The sequence below is a fragment of the Stegostoma tigrinum genome, unplaced genomic scaffold, assembly GCF_030684315.1.
Source record: "Stegostoma tigrinum isolate sSteTig4 unplaced genomic scaffold, sSteTig4.hap1 scaffold_197, whole genome shotgun sequence".
In the NCBI taxonomy this organism is placed as follows: domain Eukaryota; kingdom Metazoa; phylum Chordata; class Chondrichthyes; order Orectolobiformes; family Stegostomatidae; genus Stegostoma; species Stegostoma tigrinum.
The window spans coordinates 313,073-335,783 of NW_026728136.1; the positions used below are offsets into that span (position 1 = coordinate 313,073).

Below are 22,711 nucleotides of genomic sequence, written 5' to 3' on the forward strand. Positions count from 1 at the left end.
CACTGTGGTACAGGGGGGACATTGAGGAGGGGATAAAAAGTGAAATGTAGTTATAATCAGAGGTAGTATAGTTAGGAGAATGAACACTGTTCGTTGTGACCAGGATCGGGAGTCTCGAAAGTAGTGTTGCCTGCCTGGTGCCCAGGTTCAGGATATTCCATCTCGGCTACAAAGGAACTTGAAGTGGGAGGAGTAGAAATCCAGCTATCGTGGTCCACACAGGTACCATTGATATGGAAGAAAGAGGAAAGAGGTTCTGCTGAGGGATTATGAGCACCGAGGTGCTGAGGTGAGAAAGCAGAACCAGAATGGTAATAATCTCTGGATTATTATCTGAGCAATTTGGCACGGTGTGAACATAATTATAGATGTACATTGTTCAAATGGTGGCATGGCAGAAATGTGTTTGAATTCATGGGACATTGGCATCGGTATGGGGAAGGAGGGAGTCGTTCTGGTGTTATAGGCTCGACGAGAATCATATTGGGACAAGTATCCTGGCAAAATACAGAGCTAGGTCTGGGGCTAGGGCGTAAAAATAAAAAGTGTGGAGTGGGTGAGCTCAGTTGCATGGAAAATTGTGGAAAAAGTTAGAAGCTGGTAAGTGCTCAGCAAAGTTTCCAGAGCAAGTAATAGGACAAAAAGTATGGAAATGGTCAGGAGTCTCACTTCAGCTGCAGCAGATAAGAAGGGTGGCTGTAAATGCCAGACTGAAGATCTTGTATTGAATTGCAGGGAGTGTATGAAACAAAGTGAATGAGTTTGTGGTGCAGATTGAAATTGACAGATACATCACTCTGGGTATCACAGAGAGGTGGTTGTTAGGGGATAAGTGTTGGGAACGAAATAGCCAATGATTCATGTCCGATAGAAAGAACAGGCAAATGGGCAGAGATAACAAAGTGTGGAGCTGGATGAGCACAGCAGGCCAAGCAGCATCTCAGGAGCGTAAAAGCTGACGTTTTGTCAGGCAGCATCAGAGGCTGAGGAAAGTTGAGGTTTTGGGTCAGGACCCTTCCTGAGAAATGGAGGGTGGAAGGGAGCTCAGAAACAAATAGCGTGGAGGGGGAGGAGGTGCTGGGGAAGGTAGGTTGGATGGTAATAAGTGAGTACTATCCAGATTGGAACAGATTTTCCCCAGGGGGGAATTAGTACCAATTCCAAATCACTCTCAAAATCTTAGTGACTGTTAACGTTGATGTTTTTTGTCTGTGTGTTTCAGTAATTGCATGACAGTTGAATGGTTCGTTGAGAGTGAGGAACCTATGGACTCTCACACACCAAGATGGAATTTAGTTCGAAGAGTGACTTCAAAATAGTTGCTTGCTTTTAAAATCTTGACCGTTTTTGCTGTCCAGTTGAATGAATTTGGCTTCATACTGCTTCAATAGGAATTAGTGTTTAATAGGAACATATTTGTGAAACTTACAGTTCCGCAAGTTTTAGCATAAACTGGTGCAGCCTTTCGGTGCTTGCAAAAAGGCTCACTTGTCCGTTAATACCGAAGGAAAATTCGAATTTAAAAGTAAGTTCACCCGGTGTCAAGGAATTAAATGTTAATGTTGACTCGAATATAATTTTTTAAAAAGTCATATATTTGTGTAACACTGAACTCAAATTAAAATTTCGATTTGCTGGTTTTACGTTGGATTCATTTTAAATGAGGGTGAAGATCACTTTAAATCCAGCATATTTGTTAAGAAAAGAAATAGCATGTCAAATAAAATTAACTGCATGACTCTTCATAGCCCTATATGTAGAATTTCATTCCGAACTATGAGACAGTTGTGACCCCATACTACCTCAGTGCTCATGGCAAGAGCAAGACTCCTGTTTGACGTGCTGTGCACTGCATGGAATGGCGGCAACATCAGATTCATTGATGCTTGAGAATCAAAAGAATATGACGATAAGATTTAAAATCAAAATCTCATTGAACACTTCAAGGAACGTATTACAGGAAGAGGGGGAAAGCATGTATGACTAATAGAAGGTGGTGGCGCAGATCAAATAGACCTGTGTGCTAAAACTTAACACAAATTTCACATTGAATGGAACAGTTCAAACAGGCTGGAGGAAGCAGACATGCCAGCCCAAACTTTTTGAATTTGAGCATTCTGTTCGTAAACATCAGCAAAATTGTTGGAAACATGTTTATTCTTTCTCTTTTATTGCACAGAACCATACGATGAGACTGTTTTGATGAGGAATTGAAAGATTATGTGTCCCATCCGTTTGACTCACAGTTTGGTACCATAGGTTGGTACGATCTTCGTTGGAGAAGGAAAAGGGATGTTCCAGATACAGAAAATCGTCAAACCATTTACGACAAAGTCCGTTTCTGGTTAGTTTTAATTAATGCAGTTAACATTTTTAGCTCGACATGATTGCACAATGGAGTCAATAAGAAAATTCCATCTGATATTCCACATAAATTTTAAGTGGATATTAAAGCAGCTCATTTCTTTTTCACACTGTCTGCTGCTTTTAAGAATGGTTGTCTTATTGTCAAAACGTTTAGCTTTGACTCCATGGCTGCTTCCATTAGCTCACATTGAAACACATGTTTCTTCAGCCAAAAATGCACGTTTACCCGGTGTAGCTTGACTAACCTTCCCCTGTGGTCGTTCCCCTGAAATCCCCTGCGGTCGCTCCCCTGAAAAACAACTATACCATTTTGGATACTGTTCCGGGGGACGAGTTGGCAGTGGGTATGCAGTAGGGTGCAGGTCTCTGGCACAGAGTCTGTCCCTCTTGCATAGAAGGGAAGCGGGGATAGGAAGAGAGTGATAGTCATTGGGGACTCAATAGTTAGAGGGACTGATAGAAGATTTGCCGGGAACGAAAGAGACTCACGATTGGTGTGTTGCCTACCAGGTGCCAGGGTCTGTAATGTCTCGGATCATGTGTTTAGGGTCCTGAGGGGAGAGGTTGACCAGCCCCAAGTCGTGGGACACGTAGGCACCAACGACATAGGTAGAAAGAGGGATAGGGATGTCAGGCAGGATTTCAGGGAGCGAGGGTGGAAGTTGAGAGCGAGAACAAACAGAGTGGTCGTCACTAGTTTGTCACCGTACCACGTGATAGCGAGGCAAAGAACAGGGAGAGATTTCAGCTGAAGACGTGGCTGCAGGGATGGTGCAGGTGGGAGGGCTTCAGGTACATGGACAATTGGGGTTCATTCTGGGGAAGGTGGGACCTGTACAAACAGGACGATATCCACTTGAACCAGAGGGGCACTAATATCCTGGGTGGGAAATTGGCCAGTGCCATTCGGTTGGATTTAAACGAGCTCAGAAGGGGGATGGGAAACTGAGGTGTAGTCCCAGTACACAGGAGGATGAGCGTAGGGAGGACATGGTCAGGACCTCACTGTCACAGAAGTGTGCTGGCAGACAGCAAGCTGGATTGAAGTGTGACGACTTTAATGCCGGGAGTATCCGGAATAATGTAGGTGAGCTTGCAGCTTGGATAGGTACCACGGACTTCGATGTTGTGGCCATTTCGGAGACATGGATAGAGCAGGGTCAGGAATGGATGTTGCAGGTTCTCGGGTTTAGATCTTTCATTAAGGTCTGGGAAGGTGGTAAAAGAGGGGGAGGTGTGGCTTTGTTGGTCAAGGACAGTATAACGGCGGCTGAAAGAACCTTTGAGGACTCGTCTACTGAGGCGGTATGGGCTGATGTTGCCAAGGAACGTTTGTCGACTGAGTCAGTGTGGGTGGAAGTTTGGAACAACAAGGCAGCAGTCACCTCACTGGAGGTTTTCTACAGACCCCAAATAGCAGTTGGGAGATCGAAGAACTCATTGGCCGGCAGATTGTTGGAAAGTGCAAACGTAGCAGGGTTGTTGTTATGGGTGACTTCACCTTTCCCAATATAGATTGAAACCTCCTCAGTGCAGATGGTTTGGATGGAGCCGTTTTTGTCAGGTGTGTTCAGGAGGGTTTCCTGACTTAGTTTGTGGACAGGCCGACGAGGGGGGAGGCCATTTTGGATTTGGTGCTCGGCGATGAGCCAGGACAGGTGTCAGATCTTGTGGTGGGAGAACACTTTGGCGACAGTGACCGCAAGAGCCTCACATTTACCATAGCCATGGAAAGGGAAAGGAGCAGTTACCAGGGGAAGATATTTCACTGGGGTCAAGGAAATTATGATACTATCAGACAGGAGTTGTGAAGTACAGATTGGGAGCAATTGTTCCACAGAAAGGGCGCGGCAGACATGTGGAGGCTGTTCAAGGAGCAGTTGTTGCGAGTGATGTATAAATTTGTTCCTCTGAGACAGGTAAGAAAGGGTAAGATTAAGGAGCCTTGGATGACGGGTACAGAGGTGCTTCTTGTCAAAAAGAAAAGGCAGCGTACGTAAGGTGGAGGAAGTGAGGGTCTAGCACAGCTTTACAGTATTACAGGCCTGCTGGGAAGGAGCTCAAAAGATATTGCCTGTACAATTGTGACCTGTTACAACCTTTGCGTCCACGCTTGCTCATTCAATGGTGTCAAATGCCAGCAGTGAGTGTACCTTCTCCATCCCCGAATGCTGTCAGCTCACATAAGACATAGTCCTTACTTAAAATCTTCTGATCAACCAAAGTTCATTGTAATGGACATTTTAGTTATCTGTCATGAAACGAAAACTGATTCTGACTGGCATGACCTGCAGTGCAAATGAATATCATCTGCGAAACGAGATTCCTTATGGGCTTGCAGCCGCTACAAATAATTGCTTTTCAAAGACGTTGCACACATAGATTTTTTTCTCCTATTACCTTAGATTATTTTTTTGTTTATGCATGTTGTGTGGGTTTCTAGTCAGGCCCATAAACACAGGTTGATGCAGTCACTGTTACAACAGGGTATTGAAGGAGAATTTGTGATCTTTGGAGTTTCATTCCAGTGTATGAAGGAGTGCATCATCAAGCCACTTCAGAGCACTACTGGCGACAAATTGTTGCAAGTTTTCAAGTGTTACCGATGGTCACATAAAATATGGCCTTTTTGTTGTTGCGCTATTCATCTTAACTGCCCCATATCTAATATTTCGGCTTGGAAACTATTTCAAGTGTTTTGATTGACTTATTCAAAATCATTTCTGATTGTTGTCATGATATCTACAATATGTTATTTTGATTGGAAATAGAGGATTGGATCTGTCTTAATGGAAATAATGTATGCGCTTATAAAACCCCTTCTGGGCAAGGTAGTTGCTCACTGGTTAGAGCTGCTCATGCAGTGGGGAGCCAGTTGAGATTCCAGTCTTGGGTAACTATCTGTGTGGAATTGACACGTCCTCCCCGCGTCTGCGAGAGGCTTCTGCCAGGTGCTGCAGTTTCCTCCCATTGTTCAAAGATGTGCAGGTCCTTATATGTGATTTGTGAAGCATTTCTTAAATGTTTCAATCCTGCCAGCATCCAGTGCCTTGGACAAAATAACTGGAGATGAATAAAAGATACTGTGCCTTTTGACACCATTTCCTGCTGGATTTTCATCTATCCTGCTTTATATCGGTGACAACTTCCATGACCTTTTTTGATGCTATGTCTGAATTGACAGTCTAGTTCCAAATATTTGTTGTGCAGTATTTCAAGGTCTCTGTTACAGCATACCCATGAATGTCCACTTCAAAAGATACTTCCATATCATAGAATCCCTCCAGTGTGGAAACAAGCCCCTTTTGACCCAAGAAGTCCACAGCCACCCTCCAAAGAGCATCTCACCCTGACTCATCCCCCGACCCTTTCCTCAGTAACCCTACATTTCCCATGACTAACACACCTAATCTACACATCCCTAAACACAATGGGCAAGTTTGGCATGGCCCATACACCTAGCCTGCACATCTTTGGACTGTGGGAGGAAACCAGAGCACCCAGCAGGAACCCATGCAGGCATGGGCAGAATGTACAAACTCCGCACAGAAGATCGCCCAACGGTGGGATCGAACCTGGGTCCCTGGCGCTGTGAGTCAGCAGTGCTAACCACTGAGCCACCGTGCTGCCCTTGGAGTTAGACAGAACTTGCTTGTTCCTGGGTGGCATCAAACTGCCAACCTCCACTTAGTGGCAAAAGTGCTGACCAACTGCACTCATCTTCACTGGTTTTTGCTTTGTATCATTGAATTCAATTCTTCAAACTCTATGATAAATATTTAAATTTCCATTGATGTGTGAGCGTTGTTTTTAGTACGCTGTATTGGTTTATTATGTTTCATTGGTACATCATGAATACTGTATGTATATGCAAATGGGCAAGTTGGTAATGATGCAGTCCACAGACCTGGAGGATAATAACACTGTCCTTCAATCGCCCACAATGCCCTCTGCAAATTGGTAGAAAACAAAAATTTCTATAAAATTCATCTCCTCCCGTCAGTCGATCAAAATTAATTCAGGATTTTGTACAGACCAATAACCGTAAGATTACACGAGCCTAAACAAAACTACTGGCTCATATTAGTTCAGTAAAGTGAAAGGGCAACAATAGAGGCAGTAGGAACTGCAGATGCTGGAGAATCTGAGATAAGAAGGTGTAAAGCTGGATGAACACAGCAGGCCAAGCAGTATCATCCGGCTCGACACCTTGTTATCTCAGATTCTCCAGCGCCAATTTTCTGAAGTAGGGTCTCGTCCCGAAACATCAGCTTTCTTGCTTCTCTGATGCTGCTTGGCCTGCTGTGTTCATCCAGCTCTCCACCTTGGGCAACAATAGAGTATGCTTTAAGTCACTAGATATGTTACGTGGGTTTGTCTTCCTTAGGGTGGAGTTAGTGAAACCGAAAAAGATGTCTCCCTCACAGTTTTTGTGACAAAAGAATTGCATCGTTCCTTGGCGGCCTTTCAACAGAATATTCAGAGATTTCCCGAGTGGGAAGAATGTAACTTCTTTTACTTCTCTTTGTCTCACTTTTTCCAACAATTGGAAAATAGATTTTAGAAATAACGTCGAGCTGATGAAGTGTGAAAAGAAAAATAATTCCAAGCAGTGGTGGGAGTTGGTCAGTGAGGTGGGAAGAGTGGATAGGTGGGAGAGAAGGCGGACAGGTCATGGAGGCGGGGATGAGGGGAGGAACTAGTCTTGGGATGAGGCTGGCGGGTGGGGAGATTTTGAGGGTGGCCAAGTCCATATTGAGGCTATTGAGTTGGAAGCTCCCGAGGCAGAATATGAGGTGCTGCTCCTCCAGTTTCTGGGTGGTTTGGTTGTGACACTGGAAGAGGCCCAGGATGGACATGTCATTCAGGGAGTGGGAGGGGGAGTTGAAGTGATGCAATGATTTGGATATGAAAATAGAAGGTGTGTTTAATAAGTTTCCCAATGATTGAAGGTGTAGTAGCCAGCCAAGAAGGTCACCTCAGAATACAATGGGACATTGACAAGGGCGAATAAACTGAGGAATGGCAGATGGTGTTGAGGTTAGCTAAATGTGAGGTGCTACATTTTGGAAAGGCAAATCAGGGCAGCACGTTTACACTGAAGGTTGTGGGGAGTGTTGCTTAATAAAGCGACGCTGGAATGCAGTTTCGTAGTTCCATCAAAGTACAGCCACCGGTAGAAAGGATATGAAGGAGATATTTGGTGTGCTCGCCTTTATTCGTCAGTGCATTGAGTATAGGAGTTGGGAGATCACTTAGCAGCCATGTAGGACGTTGGTTCGGCTGCTTTTGGAATACTGCAATCGCTTTTGGTCTCCTTGCGAGAGGAAGGATGTCGGCGCAACATTGAGGGCCGAAGGCCTGTTGTGCGCTGTATTGTTGTCTGTTGTAAACTTGAAAGGGTTCAGAGAAGATTTACAAGGATGTTACCAGCATCGGAGGTTGGAGGTATACCGTGGGCTTGAACAGGCAGCTATTTCTTGGAACTTTGGAGTTCAGGGCTGACCATATCGAAGTTTATACAATTACGAGGGACGTGGATAGAGCAAACAGCCAAGATCTTTTCCCCGGGTTGCTGGAATCCAAAACTGGAGGGAATAGGTTAAAAATGAGAGAGGGAAGATTTAAAATGGACCGGATTTTTTTCATAGTGGTGCAGGTATGGAATGAGCTGCCAGAGGAAGTGGTGGAGGCTGAAACGTTTAAAAGGCATGTGGATGGGTACATGAATAAGACGGGTTGAGAGGAATATGGGCCAAATGCTGGCAAATGGGACTAAATTAATTTAGGATATCTGGTCAACATAGACAAATTGGGCCAAAGGATCTGTTTCCCGACTGTACATCTCTCTGATTCTCAGTGTCTTTTTTCTGAACCACGTGGCCCATAATTAGAAAAACTTGAATCAGGATTTGGGAATGTGACAATTCTAATTGGATCTGTTTGATGAAATTAACTCTGTAGGTAATGGTGGTTGAATTATGATTTATCAAATTTGAGTTTATTGCAGCATCTTATAGAATAGAGGAGACACATGTAATCAAAATTGAAAATCAAAACTTGGTAAAATTTTGCATTGGAAATACATGACCAGCCAGTGACCAGAGATTCATGACCATTGCATTCAAGTGAGAACAACAAATGCGATTCAGTGACTCTGTGAAACGGGATGTAGTGACTCAGTGAAATGGGATGCAGTGGCTTGTGGAGATGGGATGCAGTGACTTATGGAAATGGGATGCACTGACTGAGGGAAATGGGATGCAGTGACTGAGGGAAAGGAGATTCACTGACTGTGGGAAATGGGATGCAGTGACTCTTGGTACTGGGATGCAGTGACTGAGGGTAATGGGATGCAGTGACTGAGGGTCATGGGATGCAGTGACTGAGGGTAATGAGATGCAGTGACTGCAGGAAAGGAGATGCAGTGACTGCGAGAAAGGAGATGCACTGACTGAGGGAAAGGAGATGCAGTGACTGAGTGAGATGGGATGCAGTGACTGAGTGGAATGGGATGCAGTGATTGAAGGAAATGGGGGCAGTGACCGATGGAAATGGGATGCAGTGACTGAGGGAAATGGGATGCAGTGACTGTGGGAAATGGGATGCAGTGGCTGATGGAAAGGAGATGTAGTGACTGAGTGAACTGGGATTCAGTGACTGAGGGTAATGGGATGCAGTGACTGAGGGTAATGGGATGCAGTGACTGAGGGTAATGGGATGCAGTGACTGAGGGTAATGGGATGCAGTGACTGAGGGTAATGGGATGCAGTGACTGATGGTAATGGGATGCAGTGACTGAGTGAAATGAGCTGCAGTGACTGAGTGAAATGGGATGCAGTGGCTGTGTGAAATGGGATGCAGTGGCTATGTGAAATGGGATGCAGTGACTGTGAACTGGGACGCAGTGTCTGTTTGAAATGGGATCCTGCGACTGAAGTTAATGGGATGCAGTGACTGAGGGAAATGGGATGCAGTGACTGATGGAAATGGGATGCAGTGACTGATGGAAATGGAATGCAGTGACTGAGGGAAATGAGATGCAGTTAATGGCAAAAGGAGATGCAGTGACTGAGTGAAATGGGTGGCAGTGACTGTGTGAAGTGGGAGGCAGTAACTGTGTGAAGTGGGAGGCAGTGACTCGGTGAAATGGGGTGCAGTGACTGAATGAAATGGGATGGAGTGACTGAGTGAAATGGGATGGAGTGACTGGGTGAATTGGGAGTCAGTGACTGAGTGAATTGGGAGTCAGTGACTGAGTGAATTGGGAGTCAGTGACTGAGTGAAATGGGAGGCAGTGACTGAGTGAAATGGGATGCAGTGACTGAGTAAAATGGGATGCAGTGACTGAGTGAAATGGGATGCAGTGACTGAGTGAAATGGGATGCAGTGACTGCGTGAAATGGGATGCAGTGACTGAGGGAATTGGGATGCAGTGGCTGAAGGAAAGGAGACGCAGTGACTTTTGGAAACGGGTTGCAGTGATTGAGTGAAATATGTAGCAGTGATTGAGTGGAATGGGATGCAGTGGCTGAGTGAAATGGGATGCAGTGACTGAGTGAAATGGGATGCTGTGCCTCAGTGGAATGGGATGCAGTGACTGAGGGAAAGGTGATTCAGTGACTGTGAGAAATGGCAAGCTGTGACTGAGGAAAGGAGATGCAGTGACTGTGGGAAATGGGATGCAATGACGGAGGGAAATGGGACGCAGTGGCTGAGTGAAGTGGGATCCCGTGTCTGTGGGAAACGGGATGCGGTGACTGCGTGAAATGGGATGCAGTGACAGCGTGAAATAGGATGCAGTGACTGATGTAAATGGGATGCAGTGGCTCAGTGAAATGGGATGCCGTGGCTGAGTGAAATGGGAAGCAGTGACTGAGTGAAATGTGATGCAGTGACTGAGTGAAATGTGATGCAGTGACTGAGTGAAATGTGATGCAGTGACTGAGTGAAATGGGATGCAGTGACTGAGTGAAATGGGATGCAGTGATGGATGGTAATGGGATGCAGTGACTGAGTGAAATGGGATGCAGTGACTGACTGAAATGGTATGCAGTGAGTGAGTGAAATGGGAAGCAGTGACCGAGGGAAATGGAATGCGGTGACTGTGGGGAATAGTGTGTGGTGACTAACGGAAACGGATGCACTGTCTCAGCTGAATAGTGTTCACTCTCTTCGTTAAATGGGATGCAGTGACTGAGGGAAATGGGATGCAGTGACTGAGGGAAATGGGAGGGAGTGACTGAGGGAAATGGGAGGGAGTGACTGACTGAAATGGGAGGGAGTGACTGACTGAAATGGGAGGGAGTGACTGACTGAAATGGGAGGGAGTGACTGACTGAAATGGGAGGCAGTGACTGAGTGAATTGGGATGGTGTGACTGAGGGTAATGTAATGCAGTGACTGAGTGAAATGCGATGCAGTTAATGGTAAAAGGAGATGCAGTGACTGAGTCAAGTGCGAGGCAGTGACTGAGTGAAATGGGATGCACTCACTGAGTGAAATGGGATGCTGTGACTGATGGAAATGGGATACTGTGACTGAGGGTAATGTGATGCAGTGACTGAGTGAAATGGGATGCAGTGACTGAGTGAAATGGGATGCAGTGACTGAGTGAAATGGGAGGCAGTGACTGAGTGAAATGGGAGGCAGTGACTGAGTGAAATGGGAGGCAGTGGCTGAGTGAAATGGGACGCAGTCACTGAGTGAAATGGGACGCAGTCACTGAGTGAAATGGGACGCCGTGACTGAGTGAAATGGGACGCCGTGACTGAGTGAAATGGGATGCCGTGACTGAGTGAAATGGGATGCCGTGACTGAGTGAAATGGGATGCAGTGACTGACTGAAATGGGATGCAGTGACTGACTGAAATGGGTGCAGTGACAGAGTGAAATGGGATGCAGTGAGTGAGTGAAATGGGAAGCAGTGACCAGGGAAATGGAATGCGGTGACTGTGGGGAATAGGGTGCGGTGACTGACGGAAACGGATGCTCTGTCTCAGCTGAATAGTGTTCACTGTCTCCGTTAAATGGGCTGCAGTGACTGAGGGAAAGGACATGCAGTGAATGTGGGAAATTGGATGCAGTGACTGAGGGAAATGGGAGGGAGTGACTGACTGAAATGGGAGGGAGTGACTGACTGAAATGGGAGGGAGTGACTGACTGAAATGGGAGGGAGTGACTGAGTGAAATGGGAGGCAGTGACTGAGTGAATTGGGATGCTGAGACTGAGGGTAATGTAATGCAGTGACTGAGTGAAATGCGATGCAGTTAATGGCAAAAGGAGATGCAGTGACTGAGTCAAGTGGGAGGCAGTGACTGCGTGAAGTGGGAGGCAGTGACTGCGTGAAGTGGGAGGCAGTGACTGCGTGAAGTGGGAGGCAGTGACTGCGTGAAGTGGGATGCAGTGACTGCGTGAAATGGGATGCTGTGACTGATGGAAATGGGATGCTGTGACTGATGGAAATGGGATACTGTGACTGATGGAAATGGGATACTGTGACTGAGGGTAATGTGATGCAGTGACTGTGGGGAAGGGGATGCAGTGACTGAGTGAAACGGGAGGCAGTGACTGAGTGAATTGGGATGCTGTGACTGAGGGTAATGTAATGCAGTGACTGAGTGAAATGCGATGCAGTTAATGGCAAAAGGAGATGCAGTGACTGCGTGAAGTGGGAGGCAGTGACTGCGTGAAGTGGGAGGCAGTGACTGCGTGAAGTGGGAGGCAGTGACTGCGTGAAATGGGACGCAGTGACTGAGTGAAATGGGACGCAGTGACTGAGTGAAATGGGAAGCAGTGAGTGAGGGTCATGGGATGCAATGACTGAAGGAAATGGGATGTGGTGACTGAGGGAAATGGAATGCGGTGATTGTGGGGAATAGGGTGCGATGACTGAGGGAAATGGATGCACGATCCCAGTTGAATAGGATTCAATGTTTCCGTTAAATAGGATGTCGTGACTGAGTCAAATGGGATGCTGTGACTCAGTTAAATGGGATGCAGTGACTGAGTGAATATGATCAAGTGGCTGAGTGAAATGGGATGCAGTGACTGAGTGAAATGGGTTGCAGTGGTTGAGTGAAATGGGTTGCAGTGGTTGAGTGAAATGGGATGCAGTGGCTGAGTGAAATGGGATGCAGTGGCTGAGTGAAATGGGATGCAGTGGCTGAGTGAAATGGGATGCAGTGGCTGAGTGAAATGGGATGCAGTGGCTGAGGGAAATGAGATGCAGTGCCTGAGGGAAAAGAGATGCAGTGACTGAGGGAAAAGAGATGCAGTGACTGAGGGTAATGGGATGCACTGTCTCAGTTCAATGAGATTCACTGTCTCAGTTAAATGGGACGCAGTGACTGAGGGAAATGTGATGCCGTGACTGTGGGGAATAGGGTGCGGTGACTGTTGGAAATGGATTCACTGTCTCACTTGGATAGGATTCACTGTCTCTGTTAAATGGGAAACAGTGACTGAGTGAAATGGGAGGCAGTGACTGAGTGAAATGGGAGGCAGTGACTGATTGAAATGGGATGCAGTGACTGAGGGAAATGAGATGCAGTGACTGTGGGGACATGGGATGCAGTGACTGGGATAATGGGATGCAGTGACTGGGGTAATGGGTTGCAGTGGCTGAGTGAAATGGGATGCAGTGGCTGAGTGAAATGGGATGCAGTGACTGAGGGAAAGGAAATGCAGTGAACGTGGGAAATGTGATGCAGTGACTGAGTGACATAGGATGCAGTGACTGACGAAAGGAGATGCAGTGACTATGGGATATGGGATGCAGTGACTGACTGAAATGGGAGTGACTGAGTGAAATGGGAGGGAGTGACTGAGTGAAATGGGAGGCAGTGACTGAGTGAAATGGGAGGCAGTGACTGAGTGAAATGGGAGGCAGTGACTGAGTGAAATGGGAGGCAGTGACTGAATGAAATGGGAGGCAGTGACTGAGTGAAGTGGGAGGCAGTGACTGAGGAAATTGCAGGCAGTGACTGAGTGAAATTGGATGCCGTGACTGAGTGAAATGGGATGCCGTGACTGAGTGAAATGGGACGCAGTGACTGAGGGTAATGGGACGCAGTGACGGAGTGAAATGGGACGCAGTGACGGAGGGAAATGGGACGCAGTGACTGAGGGAAATGGGATGCAGTGACTGAGCGAAATGCGATGCGGTGAGTGAGGGAAAGGAGATGCAGTGAATGTGGGAAAGGAGATGCAGTGAATGTGGAAAATGGGAGGCAGTGACTGAGGAAATGGGTTGCAGTACCTGACGGAAATTGAATGCAGCGTCAGTGAGAAACGGGATACAGTGACTGAGGGAAATGGGACGCAGTGACTGAGTGAAATAGGATGCAGTGACTGAGTGTAATGTGATGCCGTGACTGTGGGGAATAGGGTGCGGTGACTGATGGAAATGGATTCACTGTCGCAGTTGAATAGGATTCACTGTCTCCATGAAATGGGATGCAGTGACTGAGGGAAAAGGGATGCAGTGACTGAGAGAAAAGGGATGCAGTGACTGAGAGAAAAGGGATGCAGTGACTGAGTGAAATGGGATGCAGTGACTGAGTGAAATGGGATGCAGTGACTGAGTGAAATGGGATGCAGTGACTGAGTGTAATGGGATGCAGTGACTGACTGAAATGGGATGCAGTGACTGTGGGGAATAGGGTGTGGTGACTGATGGAAGTGGATTCCCTGCCTGACTTGGACAGGTGTCACTGTCTCCTGCTCCGAGGGACTGGCCCCCGCAGCCCTGACCCGCTCCCAGGGACTGGCCCCCGCAGCCCTGACCCGCGCACAGGGACTGGCCCCCGCAGCCCTGACATGCTCAGAGGGCCTGGCCCCCGCCGCCCTGACCCGCTCAGAGGGTCTGGCCCCCGCAGCCCTGACCCGCTCAGAGGGACTGGCCCCCGCAGCCAGATCCGCTCAGAGGGACTAGCCCCCGCAGCCCTGACCCGCTCACTGCGACTTGCCCCCTGCAGTCCTGACCCGCTCACTGCGACTTGCCCCCTGCAGTCCTGACCCGCTCACTGCAACTTGCCCCCCGCAGACCTGACCCGCTGACAGGGACTTCCCCCATGCAGTCCTGTCCCGCTGACAGGGACTTGCCCCCGCAGACCTGACCCGCTCACTGCAACACTGCACCCCGCAGCCCTGACGCGCTCACGCGGACTGGCCGCCCGCAGCCCTGACCGGCTCACTGCGACTTGCCCCCCGCAGCCGTGACCCGCTCACTGCGACTTGCCCCCCGCAGTCCTGACCCGCTGACAGGGACTTGCCCCCCGCAGTCCTGTCCCACTCACTGTCACTTGCCCCCCGCAGCCCTGACCCGCTCACAGGGACTGGCCCCCCGCAGCCCTGACCCGCTCACAGGGACTGGTCCCCGCAGCCCAGACCCGCTCACAGGGACTGGCCCCCAGCAGCCCTGACCCACTCTCTGTGACTTGCCCCCCGCAGCCCTGACCGGCTCACTGCGACTTGCCCCCCGCAGCCCTGACCCACTCACTGCGACTTGCCCCCCGCAGCCCTGACCCGCTCACTGCGACTTGCCCCCCGCAGTCCTGACCCGCTGACAGGGACTTGCCCCCCGCAGTCCTGTCCCACTCACTGTCACTTGCCCCCCGCAGCCCTGACCCGCTCACAGGGACTGGCCCCCCGCAGCCCTGACCCGCTCACAGGGACTGGTCCCCGCAGCCCAGACCCGCTCACAGGGACTGGCCCCCAGCAGCCCTGACCCACTCTCTGTGACTTGCCCCCCGCAGTCCTGACCTGCTCACTGCAACTTGCCCCCCACAGTCCTGACCCGCTCACAGGGACTGGCCCCCCACAGCCCTGACCCGCTCACAGGGACTGGCCCCCGCAGCCCAGACCCGCTCACAGGGACTGGCCCCCCGCAGCCCTGACCCGCTCACTGCGACTTGACCCCCGCAGACCTGACCCGCTCACTGCGACTTGCCCCCCGCAGTCCTGTCCCGCTGACAGGGACTTGCCGCCCGCAGCCCTGACCCGCTCACTGCGACTGGCCGCCCGCAGCCCTGACCCGCTCACAGGGACTGGTCCCCGCAGCCCAGACCCGCTCACAGGGACTGGCCCCCAGCAGCCCTGACCCACTCTCTGTGACTTGCCCCCCACAGCCCTGACCCGCTCACTGCGACTTGCCCCCCACAGTCCTGACCCGCTCACAGGGACTGGCCCCCCACAGCCCTGACCCGCTCACAGGGACTGGCCCCCGCAGCCCAGACCCGCTCACAGGGACTGGCCCCCCGCAGCCCTGACCCGCTCACTGCGACTTGACCCCCGCAGACCTGACCCGCTCACTGCGACTTGCCCCCCGCAGTCCTGTCCCGCTGACAGGGACTTGCCGCCCGCAGCCCTGACCCGCTCACTGCGACTGGCCGCCCGCAGCCCTGACCCACTCACTGCGACTTTCCCCCCGCAGTCGTGTCCCGCTGACAGGGACTTGCCCCCCCGCAGTCCTGTCCTGCTGACAGGGACATGCCCCCGCAGGTCTGACCCGCTCAGAGGGACTGGCCGCCGCAACCCTGACCCGCTGAGATGGACTGTCCCCCGCAGCCCTGACCCGCTCAGAGGGACTGTCCCCCGCAGCCCTGACCCGCTCAGAGGGACTGTCCCCCACTTGGCCCCCGCAGCTCTGACCCGCTCAGTGCGACACTGCCCCCCCGCAGCCGTGACCCGCTCCCTGCAACTTGCCCCCCACAGCCCTGACCTGCTCACTGCGACTTGCCCCCCGCAGTCGTGTCCCGCTGACTGGGACTTGCCCCCCGCAGCCGTGTCCCGCTGACAGGGACTGGCCCCCGCAGCCCTGACCCGCTCACTGCGACACTGCCCCCCGCAGCCCTGACCCGCTCACGGGGACTGGCCCCCCGCAGCCCTGACCCCCCTCACTGCGACACTGCGCCCCGCAGCCCTGACCCGCTCAGTGGGACTGTCCCCCACAGCCCTGACCCGCTCAGAGGGCGTGGCCCCCGCAGCCCTGACCCGCTCAGAGGACTTGGCCCCCGCAGCCCTGACCCGCTCAGAGTGACTGGCCCCCGCAGCCCTGACCCGCTCAGAGGGACTGGACCCCGCAGCCCTGACCCGCTCGGAGGTCTTGGCCCCCGCAGCCCTGACCTGCTCACAGGGACTCTCCGCCGCAGCCCTGACTCGCTCACAGGGACTGGCCCCCCGCAGCCCTGACCCGCTCACTGCGATTGGCCCCCCGCAGCCCTGACCTGCTCACTGCGACTTGTCCCCCGCAGCCCTGACCTGCTCACTTCGACTTGCCCCCCGCAGTCCTCACCCGCTGACAGGGACCTGCCCCTTGCAGTCCTGTCCCGCTGACAGGGACTTGCCCCCGCTGCCCTGACCCGCTCACTGCGACTTGCCCCCCGCAGCCCTGACCTGCTCACAGGTACTGGCCGCCGCAGCCCTGACTCGCTCACAGGGACTCGCCCCCCGCAGCCGTGACCCACTCACTTCGACTTGCCCCCCTCAGCCCTGACCCGCTGACTGCGACTTGCCCCCCGCAGCCCTGACCCGCTCACAGGGACTGGCCTGCTGCAGCCCTGACTCGCTCACAGGCACTGGCCCCCCGGCAGTCCTGTCCCGCTGACAGGGACATGCCCCCGCAGCCCTGACCCACTCACAGGGACTGGCCCCCGCATCCCTTACCTGCTCAGAGGGACTGGCCCCCCGCAGCCCTGACCTGCTCATTGCGACTTGCCCCTGCAGCCCAGACCCGCTCACTGCGACTTGCCCCCCGCAGTCCTGACCCACTCACTGCAACTTTCCCCCCGCAGCCCTGACCCGCTCACAGCGACTGGCCCCCGCAGCCCTGACCCGCTCACTGCGACTTGCACCCCGCAGCCCTGTCCCGCTGACAGGGACTTGCCCCCGCAGCCCTGACCCGCTCACTGCGACTGGCCCCCCCCGCAGCCCTGACCCGCTCACTGCGACTTGCACCCCGCAGCCCTGACCCGCTCATGGGGAATTGCCCCCGCAGTCCTGTCCCGCTCACATTGACTTGCCCCCGCAGCCCTGTCCCGCTCACTGTGACAATGCCCTCCCGCAGCCCTGACCTGCTCACTGCGACTTGACCCCCGCAGTCCTGTCCCGCTGACAGGGACTTGCCCCCGCAGCCCTGACCCGCTCACTGCGACTTTCCCCCGCAGCCCTGACCCGCTCACAGGAACTGTCCTCCGCAGCCCTGACCCGTTCACTGCGACTTGCCCCCCGCAGCCCTGACCCCCTCAGAGGGACTGTCCCCTGCAGCCCCGAACCGCTCACTGCAACTTGCCCCCCGCAGCCCTGACCCGCTCACAGGGACTGGCCCCCGCAGCCCTGACCCGCTCACAGGGACTGGCCCCCGCAGCTGTGACCCACTAACAGGGACTGGCCCCTGCAGCCCTGACCCGCTCACAGGGACTGGCCCGCCGCACCCCTGACCCGCTCACAGGGACGAGCCCCCGCAGACCTGACCCGCTCACTGCGACTTGCCCCCCGCAGACCTGACCCATTTCACTGCGACTTGCCGCCCGCAGCCCTGACCCGCTCACTGCGACTTGCCCCCAGCAGCCATGACCCGCTCACTGCGACAATGCCCCCCGCAGCCCTGACCCGCTCACTGCGACTGGCCCCCCGCAGACCTGACCACTCACTGCGACTGGTCCCCCGCAGCACTGACCCGCTCACTGCGACCTGGCCCCCGCAGCCCTGACCCACTCACTGCGACTTTCTCCCCGCAGTCCTGACCCACTCACCGGGTCTGGTCACCGCACCCTGACCCGCTCACAGGTTCTGGCCTCCGCAGCCCTGGCCCGCTCACTGTGACACTGCCCCCCGCAGCCCTGACCCGCTCACTGCGACTTGCCCCCCGCAGACCTCCCCGCTCACTGCGACCTTCCCCCCGCATCCCTGACCCGCTCAGGGGGACCGGCCCCCCGCAGCGCTGACCCGCTTACGGGGACCGGTCCCCCAAGCCCTGACCCGCTCACTGCGACTTGCCCCCCGCAGCCCTAACCCGGTGAAAGGGACTGGCCCCCGCAGCTCTGACCAGCTCACAGGGACTGGCCCCCCGCAGCCCTGACCCGCTAACTGTGACTGGCCCGCCCGCAGCCCTGACCCGCTCACTGCGACTCGCACCCCGCAGCCCTGATCCGCTCACGGGGCCTTGCCCCCCGCTGCCCTGACCCGCTCACTGCGACACTGCCACTCGCAGCCCTGACCTGCTCACTGCGACTTGCCCCCCGCAGCCCTGACCCGCTGACAGGGACTTGCCCCTGCATCCCTGACCGCATCACTGCGACACTGCCCCCCGCAGCCCTAACCCGGTGAAAGGGACTGGCCCCCGCAGCTCTGACCAGCTCACAGGGACTGGCCCCCACAGCCCTGACCCGCCTACTGCGACTGGCCCCCCCGCAGCCCTGACCAACTCACTGCGACTTGCCCCCCAGAGCCCTGACCAGCTCACTACGACACTGCCCCCTGCAGCCCTGACCCGCTCACAGGAACTGGCCCGCCGCAATCCTGACACGCTCACAGGGACTGGCCCCCGCAGACCTGACCCGCTCACAGGGACTGGCCCCCACAGCTCTGACCCATTTCACTGCGACTTGCCGCCCGCAGCCCTGACCCGCTCACTGCGACTTGCCCCCAGCAGCCATGACCCGCTCACTGCGACAATGCCCCCCGCAGCCCTGACCCGCTCACTGCGACTGGCCCCCCGCAGACCTGACCCGCTCACTGCGACTGGCCCCCCGCAGACCTGACCACTCACTGCGACTGGTCCCCCGCAGCACTGACCCGCTCACTGCGACCTGGCCCCCGCAGCCCTGACCCACTCACTGCGACTTTCTCCCCGCAGTCCTGACCCACTCACCGGGTCTGGTCACCGCACCCTGACCCGCTCACAGGTTCTGGCCTCCGCAGCCCTGGCCCGCTCACTGTGACACTGCCCCCCGCAGCCCTGACCCGCTCACTGCGACTTGCCCCCCGCAGACCTCCCCGCTCACTGCGAACTTCCCCCCGCATCCCTGACCCGCTCAGGGGGACCGGCCCCCCGCAGCGCTGACCCGCTTACGGGGACCGGTCCCCCAAGCCCTGACCCGCTCACTGCGACTTGCCCCCCGCAGCCCTAACCCGGTGAAAGGGACTGGCCCCCGCAGCTCTGACCAGCTCACAGGGACTGGCCGCCACAGCCCTGACCCGCCTCCTGCGACTGGCCCCCCGCAGCCCTGACCCGCTAACTGTGACTGGCCCGCCCGCAGCCCTGACCCGCTCACTGCGACTCGCACCCCGCAGCCCTGATCCGCTCACGGGGCCTTGCCCCCCGCTGCCCTGACCCGCTCACTGCGACACTGCCACTCGCAGCCCTGCCTGACCTGCTCACTGCGACTTGCCCCCCGCAGCCCTGACCCGCTGACAGGGACTTGCCCCTGCATCCCTGACCGCATCACTGCGACACTGCCCCCCGCAGCCCTAACCCGGTGAAAGGGACTGGCCCCCGCAGCTCTGACCAGCTCACAGGGACTGGCCCCCACAGCCCTGACCCGCCTACTGCGACTGGCCCCCCCGCAGCCCTGACCAACTCACTGCGACTTGCCCCCCAGAGCCCTGACCAGCTCACTACGAAACTGCCCCCTGCAGCCCTGACCCGCTCACTGCGACTTGCCCCCCGCAGTCCTGTCCCGCTGACAGGGACTTGGCACCGCAGCCCTGACCCGCTCACTGCGACTTGCACCCCGCAGCCCTGACCCGCTGACGGGGACTTGCCCCCCGCAGTCCTGTCCCACTGACAGGGACTTGCCCCTGCAGCCCTGACCCGCTCACTGCGACACTGCACCCCGCAGCCCTGACCCCCTCACTGCGACTTGCCCCCCGCAGTCCTGTCCCACTGACAGGGACTTGCCCCTGCAGCCCTGACCCGCTCACTGCGACACTGCACCCCGCAGCCCTGACCCGCTGACTGCGACTTGCACCCCGCAGCCCTGACCCGCTCACAGGAACTGGCCCGCCGCAGCCCTGACCCGCTCACAGGGACTCTCAGCCGCAGCCCTGACTCGCTCACAGGGACTGGCCCCCGCAGCCCTGAACCGCTCACTGCGACCTGCCCCGCTGCAGTCCTGTCCCGCTGACGGGGACCTGCCCCCCTGCAGTCCTGTCCCGCTGACAGGGACATGCCCTCGAAGCCCTGACCCGCTCACCGGGACTGGCCCCCGCATCCCTGACCTGCTCTCAGGGACTGGCCCCCGCAGCCGTGACCTGCTCACAGTGACTGGCCCCCGCAGCCGTGACCTGCTCACAGGGACTGGCCCCCGCAGCCCTGACCCGCTCACTGCGACTTGCACCCTGCAGCCCTGACCCGCTCATGGGGAATTGCCCCCGCAGTCCTGTCCCGCTCACATTGACTTCCCCCCGCAGCCCTGACCCGCTCACTGCGACTGGCCCCCGCAGCCCTGACCCGCTCACTGCGACTGGCCCCGCAGCCCTGATCCGCTCACTGCGACTTGACCCCCGCAGTCCTGTCCCGCTGACTGGGACTTGCCCCCGCAGCCCTGACCCGCTCTCTGCGACTGGCCCCCCGCAGCCCTGACCCGCTCACTGCGACCTGCCCCCCGCAGCCCTGAACCGCTCACTGCGACCTGCCCCCGCAGCCCAGACCCGCTCACGGGGACTGGCCCCCCGCAGCCCTGACCAGCTCACTGCGACACTGCCCCCCGCAACCCTGACCCACTCACTGCGACTTTTCCCCCGCAGCCCTGACCCACTCACAGGGACTGGTCCCCACACCCTGACCCGCTCACAGGAACTGTCCTCCGCAGCCCTGACCCGCTCACAGGAACTGGCCCCCCGCAGTCCTGGCCCACTCAGTGCGACTTTGCCCCCGCAGTCCTGACCCCCTCAGAGGGACTGGCCCCTGCAGCCCTGACCCACTCACTGCAACATGCCCCCCGCAGCCCTGACCCGCTCACAGGGATTGGCCCGCCGCAATCCTGACACGCTCACAGGGACTGGCCCCCGCAGACCTGACCCGCTCACAGGGACTGGCCCCCACAGCTCTGACCCGCTCACTGCGACTTGCCCCCGCAGCCCTGACCCGCTCACTGCGACTTGCCCCCCGCAGACCTGTCCCGCTGACAGGGACTTGCCCCCGCAGCCCTGACCCGCTCACAAGGACTGGCCCCCGCAGCCCTGACCCGCTCACTGCAACTTGCCCCCCGCAGCCCTGACCCGCTCACAGGGACTGGCCCCCACAGCCCTGACCCGCCTACTGCGACTGGCCCCCCCGCAGCCCTGACCCGCTCACTGCGACTCGCACCCCGCAGCCCTGATCCGCTCACGGGGCCTTGCCCCCCGCTGCCCTGACCCGCTCACTGCGACACTGCCACTCACAGCCCTGACCTGCTCACTGCGACTTGCCCCCCGCAGCCCTGACCCGCTGACAGGGACTTGCCCCTGCATCCCTGACCGCATCACTGCGACACTGCCCCCCGCAGCCCTAACCCGGTGAAAGGGACTGGCCCCCGCAGCTCTGACCAGCTCACAGGGACTGGCCCCCACAGCCCTGACCCGCCTACTGCGACTGGCCCCCCCGCAGCCCTGACCAACTCACTGCGACTTGCCCCCCAGAGCCCTGACCAGCTCACTACGACACTGCCCCCTGCAGCCCTGACCCGCTCACTGCGACTTGCCCCCCGCAGTCCTGTCCCGCTGACAGGGACTTGCCCCTGCATCCCTGACCGCATCACTGCGACACTGCCCCCCGCAGCCCTAACCCGGTGAAAGGGACTGGCCCCCGCAGCTCTGACCAGCTCACAGGGACTGGCCCCCACAGCCCTGACCCGCCTACTGCGACTGGCCCCCCCGCAGCCCTGACCAACTCACTGCGACTTGCCCCCCAGAGCCCTGACCAGCTCACTACGACACTGCCCCCTGCAGCCCTGACCCGCTCACTGCGACTTGCCCCCCGCAGTCCTGTCCCGCTGACAGGGACTTGGCACCGCAGCCCTGACCCGCTCACTGCGACTTGCACCCCGCAGCCCTGACCCGCTGACGGGGACTTGCCCCCCGCAGTCCTGTCCCACTGACAGGGACTTGCCCCTGCAGCCCTGACCCGCTCACTGCGACACTGCACCCCGCAGCCCTGACCCCCTCACTGCGACTCGCCCCCCGCAGTCCTGTCCCACTGACAGGGACTTGCCCCTGCAGCCCTGACCCGCTCACTGCGACACTGCACCCCGCAGCCCTGACCCCCTCACTGCGACTTGCCCCCCGCAGTCCTGTCCCACTGACAGGGACTTGCCCCTGCAGCCCTGTCCTGCTCACTGCGACTTTCCCCCCGCAGCCCTG

At 55.8% G+C, this 22,711-nt stretch overlaps 1 protein-coding gene across 2 annotated transcripts in view; it reads left to right on the forward strand.

Annotated features, from left to right (window-relative positions):
- LOC132207893 (uncharacterized) overlaps positions 1 to 22,711 on the forward strand; it is a 114,647-nt gene that overhangs the window by 86,337 nt on the left and 5,599 nt on the right. Inside the window, exon 4 of one of the 2 annotated variants that reach the window (XM_059643730.1) lies at positions 2,180 to 2,327. The exons of the other annotated variant lie outside the window; for it this stretch is intronic. Coding sequence (XP_059499713.1) covers positions 2,180 to 2,203 — 24 coding nt within the window. The 3' untranslated portion in view covers positions 2,204 to 2,327. Of the gene's footprint in view, positions 1 to 2,179; positions 2,328 to 22,711 lie in introns of those variants that run through there. 2 annotated transcript variants of the gene reach the window in all.